The sequence below is a fragment of the Prosopis cineraria genome, unplaced genomic scaffold (genome assembly GCF_029017545.1).
Source record: "Prosopis cineraria cultivar Desert tree isolate PC_DT_omini unplaced genomic scaffold, ASM2901754v1 PC5, whole genome shotgun sequence".
In the NCBI taxonomy this organism is placed as follows: Eukaryota; Viridiplantae; Streptophyta; class Magnoliopsida; order Fabales; family Fabaceae; genus Prosopis; species Prosopis cineraria.
The window spans coordinates 9,113,286-9,129,553 of NW_026555336.1; the positions used below are offsets into that span (position 1 = coordinate 9,113,286).

At 33.0% G+C, this 16,268-nt stretch overlaps 1 protein-coding gene across 2 annotated transcripts; it reads left to right on the forward strand.

Moving 5' to 3' along the window:
* Positions 1-5,871: 5,871 nt before the first annotated feature.
* LOC129311707 (SNARE-interacting protein KEULE-like) lies at positions 5,872-15,013 on the forward strand. 2 transcript variants are annotated; one of them, XM_054954126.1, is made up of 23 exons: positions 5,873-6,050; positions 6,185-6,399; positions 6,497-6,655; positions 7,677-7,735; positions 8,962-9,043; positions 9,344-9,422; positions 10,215-10,265; positions 10,359-10,455; positions 10,575-10,607; positions 10,837-10,962; positions 11,070-11,261; positions 11,355-11,438; positions 11,531-11,629; positions 11,696-11,772; positions 12,211-12,307; positions 12,830-12,955; positions 13,043-13,138; positions 13,638-13,763; positions 13,840-13,923; positions 14,026-14,216; positions 14,358-14,448; positions 14,539-14,624; positions 14,737-15,013. In XM_054954126.1, the coding sequence occupies exons 3-23, from the start codon at positions 6,583-6,585 to the stop codon at positions 14,741-14,743; spliced, it is 1,956 nt and encodes a 651-aa protein (XP_054810101.1). In that variant the 5' UTR covers positions 5,873-6,050; positions 6,185-6,399; positions 6,497-6,582; the 3' UTR covers positions 14,744-15,013. The 2 variants fall into 2 exon arrangements, with proteins under 2 accessions (XP_054810102.1, XP_054810101.1); XM_054954127.1 differs by lacking the exons at positions 14,358-14,448; positions 14,539-14,624; positions 14,737-15,013 and having other exon boundaries at positions 5,872-6,050; positions 13,833-13,923; positions 14,026-14,165.
* The last annotated feature ends 1,255 nt before the right edge of the window (positions 15,014-16,268 follow it).

The following is a 16,268-nucleotide window of genomic DNA, read 5'->3' on the forward strand; positions in this document are numbered from 1 at the left end:
TTTTTTTTAATGAAAAATAATAAGTTTAAAAAAAATAATTAACTTTTAAAAATTAATTCTCAATATTTTAAACTATTGAGATAATTTAAAAGATATTTTAAAAAATTTAAAAAATATTTTTTTTATTTTTAAAATTGATTCTAAAAGGAGATTAAATTTATTTATCTTTTTTTATTAAATTATTATTATATTTTTTTTGAAAATATAATCTTTAAAAAGATTAAATTTTATTTTTATTTTTTTATATTTTTTAATTATTTTAATGAATTAAAAAAGTAAAATTCTAATCAACAAAGATTATTTAAGTTAATATAAAATTAAATTTTATTAATTAAATTTTTTTATATTTTATCTATATTATTAAAATTTTATTTTTTAATTATTATTTTTATTAAATATAAAATATGTCCGGATAAAATATAGTGCTTACAAACAACATGAGCTTGATTTGTATGTGAGTAGCTAGAAGTTTGGAATTAGGGCCCACTCGTTCCTAAAGTTGTCGAGTTCTATGGCCGAGATTTGATTTTGGGATGTATTAAGGCTATTTCTGGACTGAACAATCTGAAATAGTCGCTGGATGAATTTGTAGGGATATGAAGGGTAGTTTTGATTGGCGCTATGAAGAAGGCCAAGCGATCACTTGAAGGAGAGAACCGTTAAAAGCCCCCACAAGGGAGAATTCAATGGTAAAGTCTGTGACTTTTTCAATGTCACTTTTGTAGAGATGGATTGGTGTTAAGTACACTGCTTGTTCAATGTTGTGTTGGTGCATCGTGAGGTTCATCCCTTACTTGATATCTCTCTTTGTGAGAAGGATAGCTCCTCCACATGAAATGGAATCGAGTCTATTCCTACTGCTAAAAACCAAGTGAAAAGTGCTATGTTCCTTCTGCCAGAACCAGAGCATGAAGCCCCTAGTTGTCTCCACCATCTTCTTCCTCATTTCGCTTCTCTCTCTTTTGCTGTGATTGTTTTCTTTAACAATACTAAGGAGGTTGTGGATTTTTCTTGCAGGCGCTGGTTCAATAGGAGTAAACGTCAAAATTTATAAAGGGAGAGTCAGAGAAGGGGGAGAGAGAGAGAGATAGAGATATATATATTTTTTGTGCCTTTTTCTTCTCATGCCTCTCCCTCTTCTTCCTCTCGTTGTTTTATTCTTTACTTTTTCTCCTACTGGTTGGGGTTTTGAGGGAGGAACTGTATCTTTGGAGAGCCCAAAAACAAGCCTTGACCATTACTTCTGCTAAGTTAGGGAATTAAAGTTCGTATCTGAGCAATGTTTTCAAACCATTGGATAGGGGAGAGGACTATACCATTTTGTAAGCTTTGCTCAATATTGACATGGTTGTTTTGTTTCCTGTCTTAACTTTCAAAATTGATGCATCCAATGGCCAAATGAAGGGAGTATTACTATGAAAATCAAGTGTCCAATAAGAGAAATAAACTTACGTCTCTTTAAATTTAATGGGAAGTGCTGAGCACTTTATTTTAAATAGTTGATGAATTATTTTGTATCACTCATAATATAGAGTGCTAGATGCTTCTAAAAAAAAGTTTATGGATAAATTTATTCCTTTATCCTTTTTTATTTTATTTTAGATAGATATAAAATTAAAAGTTTATTATATTTTTAGATAAAATTAATAACTTAATCAAATGTCCTTGATTTAGGTAATGTAGTTAGATGTGCCTTATAACATAGATTAGAAGAAATAGTTTGTATGCATTTTAAGGGGACGAAGCCTCATACAATAATTAAAATAACTGGTTTTAACGAGGGAGAATGATAATAAGATACCACAACTCTAAATTAATAACATGAATGTTTTTGATAAAACTTAAAAAAATGAGTTGTGAATATTAATTTAGACAGTTAATTAAGAACAAAATCTTAATGACTTTTAACTTATTTGAATTAATATGGGGTTAAAGGGCTTTTTTTTCTCAATATTTGTTCAGGAGCATTTAATATCCTAAACTTTCATGTGGTGCAATTTCTCTTTTTAAATTTTGAAAATGGTGCATTGAGTATCTTGCTATTAAAAAAGTTAACTTTAATTGTTAGTTGACAAAAAAATTAAGACCTAAAAATTACAAAAAAGGACCTATAAAATTACAAATAATTATCCTATAAGAAAATTAATATCGATTAAGTCCATAAAAAAATATTTGGTCAAAACTGTATTTTAGTCTTTTATATGAGTAAGAAATGACATTTATATCCTGTTATTATATATAATTTAGATGACTTAATTGATATTAATTCTCTTATAGGGAACTTGTGTATAATTTTATGGGTCATTTTTATAATTTGTGAGATCCTTTCTTGCAATTTTAAAGTCAACTACCGGTCAAAATTAACTTTTTAAATGGTAAGGTGTTCAATGCAACATTTTCAAAAGTTGAAAGGAGAAATTATATCATATAAAAATTTAGAATACCAAGTACTTCTAAGTGAATAGTTAAGGGTAAAAAAATACCCTTTAACCCATTAATATTTGCAACTTACTTTTAAAAAAAATTTGGTCAAAGACTTGTATGTTATTAATTCAATGTTTTGAGATTTAATTGTTATTCTTCCTTTAAATTGTCTATATATTATAATATTAAAGGACAAAAATGCTCATGAACTTTTCCTCCAAGAGCATCCAATTTAAATGAAGGATAGTGCAAAAGTGCCCATAACATTAATTAAGTTGGTGTAAAAGTACTCAAAGTATAAAATACCTTAGATGTGAACTATTTAATTGACATATAACCAAACTGTTGACTAATTTTGTTGACATGGAGTGATCCTTGTTAGCATTTATTTTGCTAAGTCACTTTCTCTTCGTCACTATCTACTGAGACACTTTCTCTCTTCATCACCTTTTTTGCCCTCCTCTTCCTCCTTAAAACCACCAAATTAGCCTTCGGTTGTCATGGGTTTGATCGGTGAGGCCCAAATCACCCCAACCCACATCAATGATGAGGAACACAAACTCTTCGCGATGTAATTGGCTAGTGCCTCCATGCTCCCTATGATTCTAAAATCAGCCTCGAGCACGTGGCTGGGCAGTGTTGCTTTGAAGGTATGGCTAGAACCTTGATATGATTTCTACAACGGAAGAAGATAATGAAAAAGACTTTGAAACCTCAAAGGAGGGCAATGCCATGAGAACAAGCAACGAAAGGTGAAGACACCAAAAGGATAAGAACAAGGCAGTTGTTCCTCACCCCAGTGACACGTGGTGATGAATGTGAAGGAATATTACAGAGTTTAGCTTCTTCAATGATTTGAGGACGGTTGCACTTATTAAATCAACATTGTAAATATTTTTGCACCCTTCTTTATTTAAGAATAATAAGTATTCTTGAAGGAAATTCATGAATATTTTTATGATTTAACCCTATAATATACTGATATTGATTAACATTGTTAAAAAGTAATTTAAAAAAGAAAATTAGAAAATAAAGGAGGGGATTGGATTCCATATTGTCTATGGTACTATTTTTTTTTATTTCATCACTCAGTATCTTAGAAAACTTGAGGATATCATTATCTTTAGCCTTCAATTCAAATCCTCATTGGCCGTATTTGGTATGAAGGAATGAGATAGTGAGATTGAGACTCATTAAATAATTTCACTTTTTTATGTTTGATATAAAATAACGTACATTCTAATTTTGGTATTAATCCCACCTTTCATGGGATTAACAATACCACCTCCCTATGGTATTGCAAAATCAATTTTGGATTGATTTTTTTAGGCAAAAATACTAGAGCCAGTAATTTGGGTCGAGCCCGACGGGCCAGCCCGAACCCGCCCGAAAAATTTAGGGCCAAGCCCGAAAAAAATATTATTATTTTATTGTTTGGGCCTATTCGGGCGGCCCGAATAGGCCCGAGGAAATTCGGGCCAAGCGAATACCCGAATAAAAAAATAAATTTTTTAAAAAATATATAAAATATAATAAATATTAATTAATTTTTCAAGTTTTATATCATTTTATACCAAAATACTATATATATATATATATAAAAGTGTTTTAATGTAGTTACTTTTTTAAAAAAATTAAAAATAGTTATATTTCATATTTTTATTATTTTTAATCAATAAAATATCTTAAAATAATATTTAAAATATATTTTAATATTGATTTTAATATTTTAAGACCCAATTTTTGTTAAAAAAATTTTTGAGTCCTATAAATCATTTGCATATAAAAAATAAATTTATATTTTTTATAAATTAAGATAATTAATTTTAAAATAAAAATAAAAATAAAATTTAGGCATGTACGAATTTCTGACTCTACTGCTACATAAACATAATAAATAGAATAATATTCTTAAATAATTACTTGGTTATTGTCTATGCTAGATTTGATTAAAAATTAAGGGTCAACTAGAGTAAGAATTCCTTTTATGTAAGAGTTAAACAATATAAAAAGTTAAAAAAAATAATTTCAAAAAAAATATTTTACTCATAATTAAATAATTTTTTTATATAATATAATGATGGCAATTTTTTTTATATTCATAAAAATGAAAAGTACAATTTACCTAAAAGTTATTAAAAACTTTGAACTAATTGAGATAATAATTTTAAGTTAGTAGTCTAATTGTGATTGAATTGAGATCAGCTTAATCATAATTAAAATAATATAATTTAATTAAAATATATAAAATATTTATATATGACTATGATAAGAGCAATATTTAAACAACTAAGACATTAATTTACAAGTAAAGAAAACATTCATGAATAAATTATACATAATACAACAAAATAATAACAGAGCTACTTAAATACAAAGTTGATCAGTTATTTTTTATTTTATTCTTTTAAAATTAAGATAATATTTTATGCTTAATAGAATTATTTAAAAATTAAAATTGGTTTAAAAAATAAAGAAAAAATATTTTTAACAAGTTTCGGGTATTCGGGCCAGCCCGAATAAGCCCGAAGCCCGAAGGTGTTAAGGCCGGGCTTGGCTATATGGGCTTTTTAGAAGGGGTATGATGCTTTAAGCCCTATCCGAATAAGCCCGGCCCGAATAAGCCCGACCCGCTCGAATTACCGGCTCTAAAAAATACCCTCCAACCTCACCAGTTATTCATTGGCCATCTCTCTCTTGATATGCTGCTCATCATTCCTGCTGTGCCATCATCTTTGCCATTCCTACTGTGCCCTCATCTTTGTCCAGATCCAGATCTAAATCCAGATCGCGTCTTTAGCCCTTGCTTGTGCACATATCTAAATTGCGTTTCTGTCCCTTCAAATCTAAATCTAGATTGAGTCTTCGACCCTACTCATGTATATATCTAGATCATGTGGTAAAAGGAAAGGCAGAGATAAAGTCATTCTCTATGGAGATAGAGATGGAGGGAGTTCGAGTATGATGTTGTAGACTTACTTGGATTTATTCTTCACATATGGTGTTAGCTTCCCTACAGAGACAGAGACACATGGTGTTTGTTCATGTTTTAGTTAATTAGCTTCTCAACAAAGATAGAGATGGAGCAATACTGGATGAGTTTATTCATGTGTAGTTGATGGGTAGTTGATCGTGTTTGCTGACGTGCTCAAGTTGATGAGTTTGAGTAGAGTGGAAGGAAGAGGATATTTGTGTCTATTTAGCAATTTTTTTTTTTGTTTAATCCCATAACATTTCAAATATCATTTTATTTATTCTCACTCTTAATTACACTTTTAATCCCATTCCCATTTCCTTAAATTGCAATACCTTATGTTGATCACACGGATATTGTGGAAATATTTTTAACATATTTATTTAATATATTTGCTTATGCTATGAATTGAAAATGAAATCACAAGATAAGTTGATTTTACTTTCTCAGACCCTCTAATCACCAGTTTTCGCTGGTCATGGCCCTATTTACTTTGAGAGCTACGTTGTGACAGAACCGTGGAGGTGCTTCAGTGCGGCTTGCGCGTCACAAACATCACTCTGAAATACATATTTGATACATAGGAGTTTTAATCTTTCAGAGCTCATGTCTTTAATTTCTCTGATCGCCGTTCGCCGGCAAGCAAGCTCAGGTTCTGACGAAGACGTTAATTGATTTGCATGAGCTACTCTAATCACATGCCTTGGCGTTTTCCAGAATCTAAACGTGTTCTAATGATTATTGTTTTTCTGGGTTTTGATCTCTCTGCTAACGTCTCCGTAACAGAAATCCAAAGACAGTTGAACTGAAGGCAAGAGGTCGTTGACGAACGAACACTGGCATTGGTGGTGGGGTCCACCAGTGGTTCAGCGATTTCTTTCCTGTGAATTTTGTTTTCTTCTCGCCCCTTCGATCTCATTTTGGACGTTGAGTCACTCGCTCCTTTTGCACATTTCAACAAGACCTGCGTCTTCCAATAAAATCAGATAACACATTTTAACGTCATTGTTTCTCCATTGCTCTCTTCGTTTTCTTCTTCAATCAATTTAACTTCATAATTGAAGGAGGCATGTTTTTCGTGTATATTTTCTCTTCCAGATACCTCTTCCACTCGCATTATCTGCGTTTCTCGTCCATTAAGAGATCAATTGGTTGTGGTCGACGGAGTGGCAAAGGGCAGCATCATGTCTATGTCGGATTCCGAATTCTCGTATTGTGGTCGCGAGTACAAAAATTTCAGACAAGCGACTCGAGAGCGTATGTCGTTTCCACATTTTTTGTCTTCATCTCATTCTAATTCTCATGATAATTTTTATTATTCGTACGTTCGACTCTGGTCAATTTGGAAGCACCACGATTTTGAATATATACAATGTGGCTGAGAATCAGTTATCTTTTCCCCCTTCTCTTTAACAGCAGTTACAAACAAATATGTATCGGGAAAATTTGAAATTCATTGATGAAAGATTCGAGAGTTATCGTGCCAGATATTCCGAACCATGCGATGCAGTCAGGGTGTCATCCAAGTAACCTTCAAAACGAAGAGGATAAAAAACAGATAACTTTAGGGAATATGACTCGCCAACCTAGGTTACAGCAAACACGGTCGAACCTTCCTAGAATAGAAAGTCAAGACTTGCAATTTGAACATGTAAACGTTGGACTTGCAGACCAGAACCCACGTTAATAAGGTTACAGAATTGTACTCATCAATCCCTGCTTAAAATTTTAGCTGGATAGTTCTCATTTGTGACTATTTGAAGCTTGCTGATCCCTTCCTCTTGGGTCTAACTCTCTAGTGCAAATGTTCGTTTGGGCTTTTAGAGTACACTACTCAAGCAAATAATCATTATGATTCCATTCCATGCATTCCAAAGTCTCTTTGTGCGTGTTTTTGTTTCTCTTGGATTTTCTTCTCTCATACTAATCTTTCCTTTACTCAAAAAACAAAAAAGATAAATACATAAAAATATGGAAAAGCATAAGACGAAAAAAAATGGTTCAAATTGTCTTCATATCTTGCTCTTTAGACCATTTAGAGGCATCTATTCCTGTTCTTGACATGTGTATTTCTTTACTATAAGCATCAACCCTCACCTCATTCAAATGATTATTGAATAGTTGAAGTGTTCACCCATGAAAAGATGTTATTATACTTGCTTTGCAAGTATGGCATCCTTTTGTGTTTCGCTACATTTAGAAAATATCAGGCCATGATCGTTTACTTTTTTTTAAAATAATTTTATTTGATTTCTCTTTAACCTTAAATTCTCTGCAGGATTGTTATTTGAAATGCTTAGGTCGTCTAAAACAGGGGATTCAAAATCAACCTGGAAGGTATTTGATGCCATTTGTTACTTTAATGAATTCAGCCCTGATGTTTCTTTATATTTTCTGGATATATGGCCACACACTTAATGTCTGTTTAGATTATGTCTAACTACTTCCAATCTAGGAAACGTTGCACATTATTCCAATTTTCATGGCAATACGTTCATGAACATACATGAGACATATTTGGTGATTTGTTAGCAGTTAATTTCTGTTTGAAGTGCTTATAAATAAAAAAAAAAGGAAAAGAAAAGAAAAGAAGAGAATAAGTGTCTTTTCTAATAATGGGATCTACCACTATCCTCTGCCTGTCATGGATAATTAGTTTTCTTTATGGATATGATTGTTATAGGATTTCTTGATTTGTCTCCAGTTGTTTATAAGATATTAAGGCAGAGAGTCCAAGCTCATTGAGTCTCGCAACTGGCATATTTTTATATTTGTATTCTCGGACAAGGATAATTGATGAAGGCTTGAGGAAACGAATAAAGTTGAAAGAAAACTAATGAGAAAAAACAGCTGGATATGGAAACACAATGGCAGATAGATCAGGAGATTTCTCATTAACCTTTGTGGAAGTTTTTTGAAAGTACACGGTCAGTGCTGTGTAGCTCATCCCACTCCTTGGTGTCATTTGATTGGAGGGAGATGCTAGGAATATATATATAGAATTTGCTTTGGAGAGATTACCTCTTTGGTAATCAAGATTCTTCACATTCGATCATCATGAGATTTATATATATGGTAATAAAAACTTCTTTTATAGAGAACTTGAAGGTCGTACCCTCCATAGCATTGACAATGAGGGATTTAAGAGCTTTATTTCTTTACGGGTCTTTTCTTATGTGCTTTGACTTAGGAGTATATCTTATATTACATAGCATTTGTACCTTGCCTCATATCTGATAAAAAGTTTCTAATACTTGTGGGTTGCACATGCACACTCTTAAACTACCAAAAATTTATTTCAATTATTTTTTGAAAGAGCACATTGACTTGAACCATGTACTAGTTTGTGTTCGGTATGTCTCATAATGCTCATTGTGGTATAGCTTAAGAATATTGCACGACAATGTTTAAAGAAAAGAGAATTAGCCTAGTTTGAATTAGCCCGCATGCAGCTGAGCATAAATATATTGTACATCGGTAACTAACACACTAGTAAGTGTAAAGTTGAAGTTTGTTGATTATTATCTAATATTGATATATTTCCAACGGTTGTTTGTTTGCAGGTATTAATCATGGACAAACTCACTGTAAGGATAACGTCTCACTCGTGCAAGATGTCTGATATCACGGACGAAGGTGTTTCATGTAAGAATCACCAAATTGATTTCTGAGGAGTTATCTTTCTATCCCAGGGAATCAAATTCATGCCATTGATTTTTCCCCCTGATTTTTTTTTTTATTTCTATGTCGTTGTGTTTGACTTTATTCTCTAGTATTCAAACAAAAAGGTGAAGTAATTTATACTTTTCAGACTTCACTTGGACATATACAATTTAAAACATAAAATGTCGGTTAAGTGTTAACCATAGATGATAACACATTTACGTGCACAAATAATTTTGTTTCCACTATATTACAATATATAGTTTTGCTGTTCTTCTGTAGTGGTTGAAGATTTGTACAGGCGAAGGCAGTCATTCCCTACCATGGATGCAATTTACTTCATACAGCCAACCAAAGAGAAGTAATATATATCCTTCCTCTTCTTCTCTTGGTTATATGTTGGTATGTGGCATGTTCCATACACACAAAGACAGGAACTATCAATTATGGTTAACTTAACCAAGTTGTACTGTAATTTCAGTTCTCGTAAGTTTAGGCTCTGATTTTCTGGCAGTCTTTCATGGTTGTTTTTGCATGCTTTATTTATTTCTGCTGGAACAATTAAAATTGTTGTTGCCACCAGACATGGCTTGACGATTGGTAAAATTTATTGTCACTCATGCATGGATGTCTCTATAAACACGAAATTTACAAATCAATCTGAGAATATGTTGTCTTACCGTAAAGTTTAATCATGAAATTACTCATGGGGTTTTCTTATTTTATTTTGAGCATTATGATTTGTTCAAAGTTTTATGATCTCTTACTAAGCTTATTTCCGAATTAATTTCCTTATCATTTTATTTTTATGAACATTTTTCTAAAGAAAAAACCCTCATGTTTCTACTAAATAGGTTATTGTGAATAACACAGTTACCATTTAATGCTTTGTTTTGTTTTTGTTTTTTTGTTTTTGTATATTCTATGCATATGTTATGACCAATTGCCTGTCTTATAATTCTTTAACGCATTGTCCACCTGTCTCTCTTTATATATTTTTAAACTCTTGAATTGTCGAAAATGAAAAAGATGCTGAATTCTTATGGCTTAGTTTCATTTAGTTTTGGAGTAATTCAGTAATCGCCTATAGTTGTCATTTTGATAGAATTGATGCATAAAATATTGATTTTATCTCTTCTTTTTCTGTTCGCAGTGTTATTATATTTTTGTCAGATATGTCTGGAAAGGCACCCTTATACAGGAAGTATGTGACGATATTTTTATCTTCTTCAATCTTCAATTTCATCTTGTCTTAATTTATTGATTCCAAGCTGTGTTTTATGCTGCATTCTTGTAGGGCATTTGTATTCTTCAGTTCACCTGTTTCCAAAGATTTCATTATGAACATTAAGAAAGATACAATGGTGTTGCCTCGCATTGGTGCCCTGAGAGAGGTCAAGATTACTTGTTTAGAAGCTCAATTTTACTTGAGTTGATAATATTTTTTCCAAAACAATTCCATATTTTGCTTATTGTGAAAATTTTCTGATTTGGTCGACACTAATTAAAGCAGATGAACTTGGAGTATTTTGTCATAGACAGCCAGGTATATGAGTGTTCTTTATTTTTCTTTTTCTCTGTCATGCATGTCACGTTTATATAATGTCAATATAAATGTTTTTGCTAGGTATACGAGTGTTCTTTATTTGTCTTTTTCGCTGTCATGCATGTCACGTTTGTATAATATGAATATAAATGTTTTTGCTCCCCATTTTGTTACCATTTCTCTGTTGTCCTCACTTTGAGAGATGTGTGATTTTGTTATGTTAATGCAGGGTTTTAGCACAAACAACGATAGAGCTTTAGAGGATCTGTTTCGGAACGAGGAGAATAATTATAGAGGTGTTGCATGTCTGAACGAGATGGCTACTCGAATTGCTACAGTTTTTGCTTCATTAAGAGTACGTAGTAATTATGCTCTTTGTGAAAACAAAAGCAAAAGTAGCCAATGTTAAAGGTTGAAGCAGATGATAAAGAATATTTCTGAAGCACGTAAATATTTTTCTAGGAATTCCCTTTTGTTCGCTACCGTGCTGCCAAGTCCCTAGATGCAACCACAATGACAACTTTCCGTGATTTAATTCCCACAAAGCTTGCTGCTGGTGTTTGGGACTGCCTTGTGAAATATAAAAAAACTATACCTAACTTTCCTCAGACAGAGACATGCCAATTGCTCATCCTTGACAGATCCATTGATCAGGTTTGTTACCCCCCAAATTGGCGGAAGACTTGCAATATTCTTCCAACATTGTATGATATTGATTATAATGACTACTATAATCTTGACTTGTAGATTGCTCCTGTAATACATGAATGGACTTATGATGCCATTTGCCATGATTTACTGAATTTGGAGGGAAATAAATATGTTCATGAGGTAGTATTTAGCTCATTCTATTTCATTTTTTTCTCAGAATTTTTGTGCATGTTTTCTTTTGGACATAAATATGAATGTACTTTATTTATAAGGTTCCTAGCAAGAATGGTGGTGAACCTGAGAAAAAAGAGGTTCTTTTGGAAGACCATGATCCCATATGGCTTGAGCTTCGCCATGCACATATTGCAGATGTATGTAAAGTTCCTGTTTCTGACTTAACCATCATGAATAGCTTTTGATATTGATGGCTTTATCAGGCTAGTGAACGTTTGCATGAGAAAATGACCAACTTCGTTTCAAAGAATAAAGCTGCACAAATCCAACATGGTTCCAGGTAAGTTATAATTTTCTACGAATAGGTTATCTTTGACATCATTGAGGATAATGATGTTGAGCATTGATAATGGTTTTGGTCAATATCAGAAAGAAAACCCTTTTCAATTTTCATAAATATTTTAGAGCTTTATGACTTAAGAAATGGGGCATTTTGAAAAGATAGATAGCACTTAGTTGTCACTCTTTAGTAACCATGAAATATTTCATCACAGCTCCGCGGATCACCACCATCCACTTTAATATGCACTATGAATGCAGTCACCTGTACTGCTGTATGTAATATCGATTTGCAAAGGCGTGCATGTTTTCTTGTTTAGATGTCATGATTTGATATTTTCTCAATTATTAAAGCCTAGATTTGGAAATGATGCAAACGTTGATTTATTTGTTTAATTAATATCATGAGAAATTAACCTAAATTGCATTTCATTTACAGAGATGCTGGTGATATGTCACTGTATGACTTGCAAAAGATGGTTGAAGCACTTCCGAAATACAGCGAACAAATGGACAAACTCTCTCTCCACGTAGAAGTTAGTGGGTTTATATAATTTTTTTTTTAAATTATGATTGTATGATACGGTTTGCACAAATATACATGCTATATTTACTGGTTACATAAGTTGAACATTCTCTGAGTACAGTAAGACAAAAAGGACATAAAACTTTGATTTCATAATGTAAATTTCAAGCTGCCTTAATTTGAAATGGAGTGGAAATGTCAAATTTAAAGTATTATTTCAGAATATTGGTGTCTCAGTCTATCCAAAATTTAAGTTTCTAATAAAGAAATAACAGATGTTATCTGTCTTTGTCTATGCAAAATTTGAGTTTCCACTTTTTATTGTTCCAGTTATAATACTTGCTGATTCGCGACCGAATAAATAGAGAATTTGTGCTAAAAATTAAGTTCTGCTGGCTAGTTATTTCTCTTATAAGGAACTGATCTTCCACATGGTTTAATAGTATGTCGAAGACTATTAAGAATGACTGTGAAGCAGAGTATAATGGCACCATAGGTTTATAAACTTTTTTTTTTTCTTGGTTGGGTACAGATCGCGGGAAAAATTAACAGAATTATTAGGGAATTGGGACTTCGGGAGCTCGGGCAGCTGGAGCAAGATCTAGTTTTTGGCGATGCAGGAATGAAAGATGTGATTAAATTTTTAACTACAAACGAGGCAAGAAAAGATGTACCTCATACCTGTCATTTAATATACAACTTTTGCATATCATTTATATGAAATGCAAGTACCATCTTTATGCAGGATACGACTTGCGAAAATAAGTTGCGCTTGTTAATGATTCTTGCAGTCATTTATCCTGAGAAATTTGAGGGAGAAAAGGCTCTCAATCTGATGAAGGTGTGACTTCTCTGCTACTGTCTGGTGTCTTCAAACTAATGCTGTGGTTTGCAGCAGTGTAAATGCGTGGGTGAAAAACGAGAAAGTGAAAGTTGAAACTGTAATAGCATGCAACTGCGTGTGTGAAGCAACTAAACGGGTGTTTAGATAATTTTTAAGAAAATCATGGTTTTGGGTTTATAATTAATTTTGATGTGTAATAGGGATGTTTGGATATATTTTTCACAAAACTATAGTTTTGGTTTCTAAAATTGATTACCTCGTGTATCCAAATATGCACTAAGTCGTGCTTGAACGTGGCTGGGACGGAAGCAGCCCAAGGTGGTGTGTGCTCCCAAACATGCACTAAATCCAGCTACATGCCTTTTTCACTCCAATCAAGCACTGTTCATTTATGATGTCAAGGAATGAATTTGCCGTTACTGATGTGATTCTGAACACCCTTGTTTATATTTTATTATTATGCAATGTCAACCCTTTCAAATGCGTTTCATTTTAGGTCGCAAGGTTGACAAGTGAGGATATGACTGCAGCGTATAATTTGAAATTGCTAGGGACACAACCAGAAGCGACAAAAAGTTCAACTGGTTCTTTCTCTCTCAAGTTTGATATCCATAACGCAAAGGTACTTTCTAGTTTATGCATGTGATTTTCCCAATAATATGACGTTATCTCTGAAAATTATCCATTTAAGTTGTCAGAAGAAGAAGAAGCGTGCAGCAAGGATAGACCGACCTGGTGAAACAGAAATATGGCAGCTATCACGGTTTTACCCTATAATAGAGGTAAAAATTAAGTTGATTTACTATCATATAACATCATTATATATAATTCTGTGTTACAAATATGATTTCTGTTTCATCTTGAGTAATAATGTCATCGCTCAGGAGCTTATAGAAAAACTAAGCAAAAATGAGTTGTCAAAGGAAGACTACTCGTGTTTGAATGACCCTAGTCCAATATTCCATAACACACCTTTTGCCGGGTCTGTGAACCAAGATCAACCTGCACACTCTATGAGATCAAGACGCACACCATCTTGGGCTCGATCTCGAAGCTCTGATGATGGATATTCAAGGTTCTATTCCATTGTTTCTTCTTACAACACCAGCTCTCTTGGCTTCTTGCTTGCCACCTTCTGTTAACAGAGTTGTGTAGACTTACATGAGCTTGCTATCGTGGCACACTTCTTACTCGTTTAATTCTTATTTGCGGCCAGCGATTCAATACTTAGACGTTCTTCCAGCGATTTCGGGAAAATGGGGCAACGTATTTTTGTATTTATTGTTGGTGGGGCTGCAAGATCTGAGGTTTGACATGTGATTTTATTTACCAGTTTACAATCTCTACCTTCTTTCAGCTTGTCTGGTCTTCTGAGCCATTGTTGTTTTAATCTCCAGCTTAGGGCTTGCCATAAGCTTACTGGCAAGCTGAAGCGGGAAGTTATTCTGGGCTCAGTATTGATGATCCTGCACAGTTCATTACGGTATAAAAAATTTCAACTATTTTTCCCTCAAGGCGAACTTTATCAAGTTTTGCTGAACAAGGAAATTTACAATGTGTCTTAGTCATCTGTAAATGCAAATTTTCCTTTGTAGAAATTGAAGACGCTACAGGAGCTCTCGGTAGATGATCTTGAGATATGATGTTACAGATTTGGGAATTGGAAGATGAGCTTGTGCTTTCATGTTATTAGGTAGTTCAATCATATCTAATCATGGACCTATGGATTAGCCAAATCACTGAATCACAATCCAGCAATTATAGGCATTTTGATTCAAATCCAGGATAGTTGCATGCTAAGATCTAATTTTGTAATTTGTACAGCTGAAATATTTCTTGAGATCTGAATTTCATTATCTTTAATCTTTTTCATTGAAATTCCATCGTAATCAGTACATCAATATATCTATAAATTACTGAGCCATTCTGTTCATAAAGCCATGAACAGTGTGATTCTGAGATCTAGTTGTTTTTAACATGAGTAGTTATTACTAATTAAAACATTATTTCTTCATGTTGACATTATTCTGATCTGGCTAGGATAATTGATGCTTGTCTCACCAAGCCATTGTTAAGCGAGAGACAAAACCGTCAAAAGTTAACTGACTTCACACACACACACACACACACACACACACAAAGCTAGTGTTGTTCAGTAGTCAATGACCGAAACACTCTGCTTAACACAACAAATCATTTTTAGACATGAAAATAAACTTTAATGTGTGTGTGTGTGTGTGTGTGTGTGTGTGTGTGTGTGGACATATATATATATATATAGTCAATCAAAGATTACAGAGACTGTTAATGAAAACGTTACAGGCTTAATTGAAAAGATAATGATTAAAACTTGAATCCCCACTTTAAGGAGTCATCATAAATCAATTGATCTCATGCCCCCCCCCCTTTTTAAAACTGTTGTGACAACTTTCTCCGTATGCAACAGTGTCCTTCATTCAGTTCCATTTCTTGCCATTCGTGTGGCACCCCCTCCATTGATGAAATTTAGAAATACCCAGAAAGAAGAATCTTCAATTTCTAACTTGGAAGCATTCCAAATTAGCTCATGAATTGGAACTTCAACAAAATAACAGTCAAAAGTTGTTTTGTTTTTTGTCTGTAGTAGTGGTTTCTGTACCTGGACACAGCTTCAATAATAGATATATAGAATGCCAAGGTTTCTAAGTTTTGTTTACAAACACTGTCAGTGGCACAATTAGTGCCTTAACTACTGGAGATGCTCACATATTTAAGTTAAACCACAAATTTTAACACCTACCTAGCCAATAAAACCAGAATGATCTGTCAATAAGAAATTTATAATATATCATAAACTTATTTAATAAATTCCATGGTTGATTTTCTCACACTCTGCATAAAACACTCAAGTTCTGCTCATAACTCTGTCAACTTCTGGCAGGTAATAATATAAAGAAAAGAAGAAAGTGGTTGATGAATAATGTTATATTTGCCCCCACAAAACCACCAAAAGCAAAACGCAGAACACAATCCACTGCATCCCATTACAAAAATGTGAAGCCCCACAATGATTCTGTACAGGATCGGAAGTCCTTTTCTCAGAGCCTTTTTAATCATTATGAGCAATGAATTCCAGATGAAAGGATCT

Bases quoted from the DNA above. Each gene is read 5' to 3' on its own strand.
- LOC129311707 (XM_054954126.1), top strand. From the start codon at position 6,583: ATGTCTATGTCGGATTCCGAATTCTCGTATTGTGGTCGCGAGTACAAA. The intron at 9,044-9,343 runs GTAAGAATCACC...GTTCTTCTGTAG, and splicing joins CACGGACGAAGGTGTTTCAT to TGGTTGAAGATTTGTACAGG. The intron at 11,439-11,530 runs GTAGTATTTAGC...TTTATTTATAAG, and splicing joins GAAATAAATATGTTCATGAG to GTTCCTAGCAAGAATGGTGG.